At 37.2% G+C, this 10,963-nt stretch overlaps 1 protein-coding gene across 4 annotated transcripts in view; it reads left to right on the top strand.

The window, feature by feature from the left end:
• LOC132854971 (junctional adhesion molecule-like) overlaps nucleotides 1-10,258 on the top strand; it is an 18,779-nt gene extending 8,521 nt beyond the window's left edge. For 2 of the 4 annotated variants that reach the window (XM_060883656.1, XM_060883657.1), the window contains exons 2-7: nucleotides 1,387-1,689; nucleotides 7,653-7,961; nucleotides 9,030-9,182; nucleotides 9,270-9,341; nucleotides 9,481-9,536; nucleotides 9,748-10,258. In XM_060883656.1, coding sequence (XP_060739639.1) covers nucleotides 1,387-1,689; nucleotides 7,653-7,961; nucleotides 9,030-9,182; nucleotides 9,270-9,341; nucleotides 9,481-9,536; nucleotides 9,748-9,861 — 1,007 coding nt within the window. In that variant the 3' untranslated portion in view covers nucleotides 9,862-10,258. Of the gene's footprint in view, nucleotides 1-781; nucleotides 935-1,386; nucleotides 1,690-7,652; nucleotides 7,962-9,029; nucleotides 9,183-9,269; nucleotides 9,342-9,480; nucleotides 9,537-9,747 lie in introns of those variants that run through there. The other 2 variants (XM_060883659.1, XM_060883658.1) reach the window with 2 other exon arrangements.
• The last annotated feature ends 705 nt before the right edge of the window (nucleotides 10,259-10,963 follow it).

Below are 10,963 nucleotides of genomic sequence, written 5' to 3'. Positions count from 1 at the left end.
TCACAGAAACTGTGGCACTTATTAAAAGTGACAATGTGAAACGCCATTATGAGACAAAACATAAAGGTTTTGAACAAACATCCACTCAAATCTGAAGACAGCGTCCCTGAGACAGCTTTCCCAGGTCTGAGTGAAGTAGCCCTATACATCCTGACCATGTTTGGCTCTACATACAACTGCGAGGCAGTTTTCTCTACAATAAACATAATCCAAACTAAATACTGTTCCAGGGTCACTAATGAGCACCTCCACATGTGTATGAGAGCGGCCCTGACTCCATTAAAGCCCAGGTTTAACCCTAACCCAAGCCAAGCTAGAGCTCAGTTCTCTCATTGAGATATAAAAGGGAAAGTTAAGCACTTTATTTAAACGTACACAATTTTCACATATTTATTTACTCTTATTTTGAAATGTAGCCCTACTTTTATTTATTTAATGAGAGAACATTATACATATCTACAGTCATACATATGTTCAGTTCTATGTTACGTGACAATAAATATTGTCAAAAAGTTTTTGAATTGTACTGAATTGATTTGATTGCTTGCAGATGTTGATAAAACTACTAGGCTACATAAATATATATCACACTAACTAGTTAGACATTATGATCTTCTGGACCTTTGCTTCAAGAATTTTTCTCTTACTGGACCTCTTTAAATTTTAGTTGAATACCTCTGATCTATAGAAAGCTCTGAGCCTGTAGATTCGTGTGTTTTAAAACCTGATCTAATGTTAAGGCAGTGAAGTCCGTGTGTCATGGATGAGCCAAGGCGCATAATAAGTGGAGTGTTTGGCTTTGTTCAGCCACATACAACTACAGGAAGGACACAGACAATAAGCAGCGGTTTCTTTTGGTGGCAGAGACGTGAAATTTTATAATTCAACCGGATTTTTCTCTTGGAATATGATTTATCATCCTGAAACACCAAAGGTAAGAGCAAAGGTGGTGCCATGGCTGCTCGGTTGCTTTGTGGTTTTTTCCTTGTATTTCTGTGATTATTGGTCACACAGTGATGATCCTTATACTGTTGGGTTCTGTGGAATCTCCGCTTTCTGACTGAACAAGGTTGTGTTTGTGTCACGTGATGATTACAGGATTAAAAATTCATACAGACGACATGTTTATGAAGTTTATTTCATTAAAAATCGTTTTTATAGTCGCACAGTAAAGTTTTTCCCGTTACTTTAGCATGCTGCATGTTTAGATATATAATACATTAACATATTTATGAAGCTCATTTGCATATTGGCGCCAATCTACATTTCAAAATTTATGAATTAAATGTATTGAAGAATAAATATTTCCTTAATAGTTCATTTGAAAATATTGTACTTCATGTTGTATTCAGTAGATTCTGAGTGTTTGTATGTTTGTGTCTGTAGGCTGTGATCTCTCTGCTCAAACTAAACATGTTTACATTGGACTCCCTGGTGGTTCAGTTCTGTTACTCTGCTCCTGCTCTGACCTGCACACCAAACCTCACACATTCACCTGGATGTCCTACAGAACAGGAGGTCTGACTGACATGTTAAATGATGAACACTACCGTGGCAGACTTCAGCTGTTTAATAACACTTCTCCTGGTAATCTGTCTCTGCTCATATCTGACCTGAGAGAAGAGGATGGGACAGACTACAGGTGCATCACTGAGAAGGGATACATAGACATGAGGATTTATGTTAAAGGTAAATGATTTAAATACACAATAAAAGTTTATATTTAGTGTAAAATCATCCTTGATCATACTTAAAATGAATTATAGTTACATATGTAATAAAATGTCTACTCCATTTACCATGAAGGGGAATTAATTTAGGAGTCATATAGTGACACATCAGTATTAAGTTATAAATGACATTAAATACTGATGATGGTATCAGACTGACCTGAACTTTGGACTGGTGTTGGATTGGATTTGTGATATTTCTCAGTCTAAACTAAGATTTATTCTCATAACATTGTAGTGTTTATAGAGCTACATGTCAACTGACATAAGACATAAACAGTAATAAAGACTTCACTAGACGTCACTGTCAACTTTGAGTTTATGTTAATATCTGATGCATCAGAATAAATGTTAATGACATTAAACATTAAAACCAAACTCTAATTTACAGTCAAAGAAACTCTGCATAACAGACTAGACCTGGTGTTTATATCAATTTAACATGAACGTTGATGAACACAGTCTGTACATCAGCTGATACATTAGGAAATCTTTTTAAATACATGTCTTTATAAATATTGATTTAGGTTCATGTCACTTATTATTAGGAGTTTATTAAGGAGCCATTTAGCCCTATGACAAAGTCCCTAAAATAATGATTTATTTTTATTTATCAATGACGGTTCAGTCATCAACAGCTTCACCTCCTACTTTGTGCTTTATTTACATTTTTTGGTTAAATCTATTTCTCAATACTGTGTTCACATTTTTAAATACTAGCATTACTTTTCACACAGTGAACACAACAGCAGTCTATGTGGACTGAATTATGTATTACTTTTCTTTACTTTGACAAAAAAAAAAAATGATTAAAGAATAAATATTATACAGTTGCAATCAGAAATATTGAACCCCCTCACCTCAAAAGACATTATAGTGATGTTGATAAAAGATAATGAAAATCAATGAAAAAACAAACCTCATGAAATAACAAAAATATTTATTGATACATACGAGTTAGATTGACAACAGAAGTTGACTTAACTTTGAGGTTTAAATGAAAATTGTAACTCTTGTAACACATGAGCATGTGCAGTATTATTCAACCCCCAGCTTCAGTACCTTGTGGAGTGTCCTTTATTTTTTATAACTTCTAACAAACGGTTTCGATAAGTGCTGACAAGCTTCTTACACCTCTCGATTGGAATCTTTGCCCATTCTTCACATGCAAAAGTCTGTAACTCAGTGATGTTTGATAGCTTCCATGCTGCAACGGCCTTCTTCAAATTCCACCAAAGATTTTCAATTGACTTTAAATCTGGTGACTGAGAAGGCCACTCCAGGACGCACCAGCATCTTTTCCCCAACCAAGCATTAGTTGATCTGTATTTGTGCTTGGGATCATTGTCTTGCTGGAAGATCCAATGATCACCAAGGTTTCATTTGTCAACAGAAGGCATCACGTTCTTCTTTAAAATGACCTGGTATTTCTGGGACTCCATGATGCCAGGTACACAATCAAGATTGCCAGTTCCTGCCACAGAAAAACAGCCCCACATCATCAATGACCCACCTCCATGCTTGACCGTGGGGATGGGATTCTTCCGCTGGTCCATCTGTCCAAAAAGTTCCAGTTTGGTTTCATCAGTCCATAGAACTGTCTCCCAGAACTCTGTAGTTTTATCCAAATTCCTCCTGGCATATTCTAGTCGACTCCTTATGTTCCTTGAGGTCAAGAGTGGAGTGCGTCTTGGGGTCCGGCCATGAAGTCCTTGATTATTCAGTGCACGTCTTATAGTTGCCACTGAAGCACTTGTACCAGCTCTCATCAGGTCATCCTGTAGCTTTCTTGCAGTCACACTGGGGTTTTTCTTAGCTGTCCTGACTATGTTGCTATGGGATGAAATTGTGGGCTTTCTTCCATGCCCAGGAAGGTTTGCAGCTGTTCCATAAGTTTTAAACTTTCTTATAATGCTCCCAATGGTGTCTCTTGGAATGTTAAATATCCAAGAGATCTTCTTATACCCAAGGCCCTTCAGATGTAATAATAATAATAATAATAATAATAATAATAATAATAATAATAATAATAATACATTTTATTTAAAGGCACCTTTCTGAACACTCAAGGTCACCGTACAAAAAACAACAAAGACAATCAAAATCGAATAGCTACATTGCGATACAAATTAGACCAGCAGTACAAATTATGGTGTAGAATAAGCTAAACTGAACAGATGAGTTTTAAGCTGAGATTTGAATAATGAAAGAGAAACAATATTACGGAGTTCAGATGGAAGTGAGTTCCAGAGCTGAGGTGCAGAGTAACTGAAAGCTCTATTCCCCATAGTTACAAGACGGACAGAGGGAACAATGAAATGAGTGGAAGAAGAAGATACAAGAGTACGAGTTTGTTTTGGAGTATGAAGAAGATCAAGAAGATATGAAGGTGCAAGATTGTGGATAGCTTTAAATGTTAGAAGAAGAATTTTATACTTAATACGAAAAATAATGGGAAGCCAATGAAGCTGTTCCAGAACAGGTGTAATATGATGGATAGAGGAAGTACGAGTGATAATGCGGGCAGAAGAATTTTGAACAAGTTGCAGCTTATGAAGAGTTTTGTGAGGAAGCCCAATAAGAAGGGAATTACAGTAGTCAAGCCGGGAGGTTACTAGACTGTGAACAAGAGTGGGCGGTTGATTGGATCGTGAGAAAGGAGCGAAGCCTATTGATATTTCGAAGGTGAAAGTATGCAGCCCGAGTAACATTATTTACATGAGAGGTGAAAGAAAGGGTACTATCAAAGATGACACCAAGACTCTTAACCTGAGATGAGGGAGCTATGAGAGATTCATCAATGGAAATAAGAAAATTTGAGAATTTGTTAAGCACAGATTTTGTGCCTATAATGAGAAATTCTGTTTTATTACTATTTAGTTTAAGAAAATTTGCTGAAAACCATGATTTTATGTCAATGAGACAATCAGTAAGAGCAGATGGAGGGAGTTTGGAATGTGGTTTTGTGGAAAGGTAGAGCTGGGTGTCATCGGCATAGCAATGAAACTTGACCTGATGCTTATGAAAAATATGTCCAAGGGGTAAAAGGTAAGTAATAAATAGCAAAGGGCCCAGGACGGAGCCCTGGGGTACACCAGAGGTAACGGAAACTGTCGAAGAGGTGAATGATTTTAGTTGAACGAACTGTGTGCGATCAGAGAGATATGAATGAAACCATTTCAGAGGTGTGTTGGTGATGCCAATAGTGGAAAGTCTGTCTAAAAGAATATTGTGGGAAATTGTATCAAAAGCTGCACTCAGATCAAGGAGTAGGAGGATGGATAGTAAGCCAGAATCAGCTGCTATAAGCAAATCATTTGTAATTTTCAATAGAGCCGTTTCAGTGCTATGAAATGGGCGAAAACCAGATTGAAATTGTTCATATAGATTGTTGCCAGACAAATGAATATGAAGTTGAGCAGCAACAACTTTTTCCAAAATTTTAGAAATAAAAGGAAGATTAGAAATAGGACGAAAATTATTAAGGTTGTTGGTATCCAATCCTGGTTTCTTTAGAATTGGAGTTACAGCAGCTGTTTTGAAAATAGAAGGAACAACTCCAGTGGTAAGGGAAGAATAAATAATACCCATGATAAAAGGGGACAGAGATGAAGCAGTAGCCTTAACAAGGACAGTTGGTATAGGATCAAGAACACAAGTTGAAGATTTAGATTGATGAATAAGTTTTAAGATGTCATCAATTGAGGGTAGAATAAACTCAGAGAACAGTTGTGTAGGAACAGGTAAAACTGAGACACATGGAGTAGAAACAGGAGTGGCCATAAGTTGATGATGAATGTCTTCAATTTTTGAAGTAAAGAATGAAGCTAAAGTATTGCAAAAATCAGATGAATACAAATGAGAGGGAAGTGAATCGGGGGGTGTTGTAAAATTTTTCAATAAAGAAAAAAGAACCCTTGAATTCCCTTCATTAGAACCAATTAAGCCAGAATAGTATGTAGATTTAGCTTTGGCAATAGTTTCTTTATAGTAAGACATATGTTCTGAATACATTTCCTTGTGCACAGTAAGGCCAGTTCTTCTAAAAAGTCTCTCAAGCCGTCGTCCTTTTGCTTTTAATTGCCTGAGAAAAGGAGTGAACCAGGGTGCAGTAACAGCAAATGAAACAGTCCTAGTCTTAAGTGGGGCAAAAATATTAAGCAAATTATGGAGACTATCATTATAATGAGAGACCAAGTTATCTGGAGTGGAACAGCTGTCAGCCTTAGGAAGACTTGCAATGCTTAAAGACAAGCTGTCCAAATTAATGTCCTTGATTTTTCGAAATGATGATATGCGTACAGATTTCGATTTGAAAAGTGGAAGATTAACATTAAAAGACAGTAACAGATGATCAGTACATGGAAAAAAGTCTGCATTAAGGTTGTCTGGAGAGACACCTGAACAACAGATTAAATCCAAAGTATGTCCTTTAGAATGCGTGGGAAAATTCACATGCTGCTGCAGTCCGAAGCTATCCAGACAAGATGTAAATTCTTTAGTAAGATTGTTGTGAACATCATCCATGTGAATATTGAAATCCCCCACAAGAATTATATTTGGTGAGAGTGTAGTTATTTGATTCAAAAAAGCAGCAAAGTCAGGGATAAAATCCTTGTTGAACTTTGGTGGTCGACATACAGTACTGATAATAGTTGGAGTAGATCCAGAGAGCTGACAAACAGCAGCCTCAAATGAGTGGGAGGCAGAAACATTCAAAGACATCAGTCTCCACTTCTCACGGTAGATTATCGCCAGACCGCCTCCTCGACCAGAGTCACGTGGTTGAGAGATGTAAACAAACCCTGGCGGAATGGCGTCATTGAGTGCAATAAAGTCATTTTGTTGCTGCCATGTTTCGGTTAAAAAGAGAAAATCAATCTTGCGATTTGCAAGGAGATCCTGCACAAGATGCCCCTTACTCGTAAGTGAGCGGATGTTAAGAAGACCGAAACTCACAGTGTTGTTGTTGCTTGGTCTGCAGTTAGCCGAGTTAGCCAGCACACGCTGACCGGCGCGGCGACCGGCGTTCCTTCGTGGGCGTCGAACAGCTGACCATAGCGACTTTATTTCACTGGATTTATTATACCAGAAGTTCCGCCGAGAGCCACGATGAATGTATTTCCGTCTTGGCAGATATAAGATGTCCGGATGAGCAAGCAGTGCAGGAGGTGTTGAATCATACAAACACGGACGGAAACTCAAAAGTTCAGCAGCAGAGTATTGAAACAGTACTGCGGACTGTACAAGAGGTAGTACAGTCCAGGCAAGTACAAGCCATAGACAATAGATCCTCATTGTAGTCTACGCAGTGTATATGATGTTAATAATTATTGTTATCCGGGAGAGCAGCGGCAGCCAAGACGCGCCAGCGTTCACTCTAACCCTACACAGACAGATCTCCTCTCTCAGCTTTTGTGGAAGCTCCTTTGTCTTTCCCATGATTGCAACTCACCTTGAACACCTTCATGGTTGGGGTTTATATATGCATCACAGCTGAAGCAAATAAAGGATCGTTATAGAGTTCCCAAAGGCTTAATGATGTTTCAGCTTCACTTCAGGCCATAAAAACTGTCAGAAAGCTTTAAAAATAACAATATTATATAGGGGTTGAATAATTGTGACATGGCTATCGTAACAAAATATACTGTTACACACAAATTCTACATCATGCATTTTCTGTGTTGATTTTATGCATCACTTAACTCATAAAAGAGTCATCCATAAATCCTTAAAACTCTTTGGGGGTTGAATATTTCTGATTGCAACTGTATATAATAATATTATTATAAATACTATATATATATATATATATATATATATATATATATATATATAAATATATATATAAGTTAATTTGAAAATATTGTACTTCATGTTGTATTCAGTAGATTCTGAGTGTTTGTATGTTTGTGTCTGTAGGCTGTGATCTCTCTGGTGATAAACATCAGGTAGTTATCAATGGACACCCTGGTGGTTCAGTTCTGTTACCCTGCTCCTGCTCTGACCTGCACACCAATCCTCAGATATTCACCTGGACGACTAAAAGAACAGGACACTGGACTGACGTGTTAAAAGATGAGCTCTATCGTGACAGACTTCAGCTGTTTAATCACATTTCTCCTGGTAATCTGTCTCTGCTCATATCTGACCTGAGAGAAGAGGATCAGAGAGTCTACAGGTGCAGCACTGGATTAGAGGAATACAGAGACATCAGGATAAATGTTAAAGGTAAAACATTTAAATACACAATAAAGTTTATATTAAGTGTGCAAACAGACCTGATAAGAACTGAATTATAGTCACATATGTAACAAACATGTCTACTAAATTTACTATAACTGATAGTTTTACTCTACGAGTCATAGTGTGTCACATTAAAATGACACCTATTTGGTGTGCAGGTCAGAGCAGGAGCAGGGTAACAGCACAGAAACACCTTTGTGTCATGTGATTTCTGTCTGATTATCATCACCAGAGATCACAGCCTTCAGAACACACCTTTATTACTACTGACATAAACCTACATAAACATTAATAAAAGCTTCAGAAGGTGTCAGTGTCAAATCAATTCAAATTAAATTTTATTTGTCACATACACATACATACAGAGTACGAAATACAGTGAAATGCTTTTTGCATCTGTCCGGTATTCAAACATAAAAGGATAAAAGGAATGCAATTAGGGAATAAAATAAAACCAAAAGGAGGTAGATAAATAAAAAGTATAAACTATATAAAAACTATTAAAATATGAAAATATATGTGGAAAAAGTAACTCCGTCCAGGGTGTATCCTGCCTTGATGCCCGATGACGCCTGAGATAGGCACAGGCTCCCCGTGACTCGAGGTAGTTCAGATAAGCGGTAGAAGATGAATGAATGAATGAATGTGAAAAAGTAATGTATATACATAAATGCGTATGGTTTTAATGATTGTCCTTGAAGTGTCCATGTGCAGTATGGTGTGTATAAAGTGGCACTGTGCTGTGCAAGTCCAGAGTTAAAGTGTTATAGTCATGTTGTTTAATCTGACTGTGTTTTCTTGTAATATACAGTCAGAGAAATAAAACATAGAAATATATATCTAATATTTGTCAATTATCTCTAATATCTTTGTCAATTCTCTCAGTCTTTACATCAGCTGACACTTATTACACTTTATAAATCTTCATGTAGGTTCATGCCAGTTTTTGTTCATGTAGGTGTCATTTAACCTCATTAACATGACCCTAATTATGTGTTACCTTTTATTTTTAAGGAGGTTTTTCTTTAGATTTATTAAGGTTTGTCTTTTCAGGAGGAAGAAGAGAAACTTCAACACGCTCAGGGAAAACAGACAGAAGACCTCCATCAGAACATCCTCTAAGTAAAACAACAAACTCTCCACCTGCATCATCCTCAACAACACAGGAACAAGATAAACAACCACCACACAGCAGCCTCCCTCTGGGTGCCAAAACTATTAATCAGTACTGAAAATGTATGATAGTATTATTACATTTATTAAAACATTTTATGTGTTATTGTTTTTTCACAGTTTTCGGCATTGTGGCTGCTTTGCTGTTGGTGATAGTTGGTGTAATGGCATTTATTTGTTGGAGACGCAAAGGTACAAAACACACACACAGATTTTGAAATTGATTTATTAGTTCATTTTCCACAAACTTCCTTTTGTGTCTCAATCAAAACAAGTTAGTCAGTAACAAAATAAGTTTGATGGTGTGATTTCTGAGGTCTTTTTCCATTAGGACGAAGATGTGGAAAGAACATGATTACTGAAGGACGTCCAAAGGAGAATCATCAGGTTAGTGTACATGCAGGCCTGGATTCAGCTGTATTTTTATTGTCATGTGACATCTTTAAGTCTTAAATGTACAGAACAACACATGGTGTAAATAAAGAAGTCAGATTTGGAGATTTGTGTCATCTTTACAGGATTTTACCTGCTTCTTTGAGACAACGGTAGAAGTAACAGAAGTGTTATATGTAGAATTTTCCTCTTCTGTCTTTCACAGACTGTCCCTGATGTTACTTACTCTACTGTAAGCCACATTCACACAGCCGGAGCAGCTCGGGTCCAGATCGACGTCGAAGAGAAAACCGAATACGCCAGCATTGTAACAAATTAATCCTCATTAAATATATAGAGCCCTGCGATGGGTTGGCACTCCGTCCAGGGTGTATCCAGCCTTGATGCCCGATGACGCCTGAGATAGGCACAGGCTCCCCGTGACCCGAGGTAGTTCGGATAAGCGGTAGAAGATGAATGAATGAATGAATGAATAAATATATAGAATAATGCTGAAATAATCTACATAATCTTAAAAATCATATTTTAAGTGTATGTGTCATTTTATATATTGTGTAGCATTCTTTTTTAAAAAATGAAATGAAAAAAGCTTGTTTTGTGATGTGGTTGTGGCTGTTTGTGTCTGTCGTGTGAAATTCACCAGGACTGAATGTGTATTTTGAAAATAGTTTTTGCAAAACACACTTAATGTTCATTAAAGCATTTGTGACAGTGTGCTTTTTGAGTTTGGAGTATTACACTTTTTTCTTTCTGCATGTCAAAATGTTGGTTAAATGAAGTGAGAAAGAGGAAGTTGTCATTCTTCCATCAGCCCCCACGCTGCCCTGATCTCAGTCATGAAGTGACTCTGACATGCTGAGTGTCTCACATTGACTGTGGTTTTAAGTGTGAATACTTGTCAGCATTTTTGTTTAAAAAGTCTATTGTGCATGGGGGAGGGAATCACTGTTCCACCTGTCATCAATCTTAACATCCACTGCATTATATGGCAACGTACACAGCGACCTGACTGATGCTTTATAATGTCTGCCATATCTGGTATTATTATGTGAAGTTATCTTCATACCGTGAGAACAAGTGCTGATGTGAATCAGTCCTGTGGTGGCACCACCAACATTACATCAGACTCTATTAGAGTTCAGTTTATTAGCACATAAGGTCTTCCAGGAATCAGTTCAGCCCACTGAAATGTAAAATTTAGCACAAGGAGTCAAAACCTTTGAGTTTTGAATCATGCTTCACTTTTGAGCTGCATTAAAACCCTGTCAGAAATATCAAATCTTACCCGGAGCTCTACACATCACTTTGTTTGAAGCATCTTTTCTATAAAAAGAAGAAATCTAATCATAGAAAACTGCTTTAGATGTAGAAAACAGGCAATGTCAAATTTCTGAGTGTGTTATTCAGCCGAGAGTATTTAT

The sequence above is a fragment of the Tachysurus vachellii genome, chromosome 12 (genome assembly GCF_030014155.1).
Source record: "Tachysurus vachellii isolate PV-2020 chromosome 12, HZAU_Pvac_v1, whole genome shotgun sequence".
NCBI classification, from domain to species: Eukaryota; Metazoa; Chordata; class Actinopteri; order Siluriformes; family Bagridae; genus Tachysurus; species Tachysurus vachellii.
Note: the sequence above shows the minus strand (reverse complement) of the source record. Positions and strands in the feature narration are given on the sequence as shown.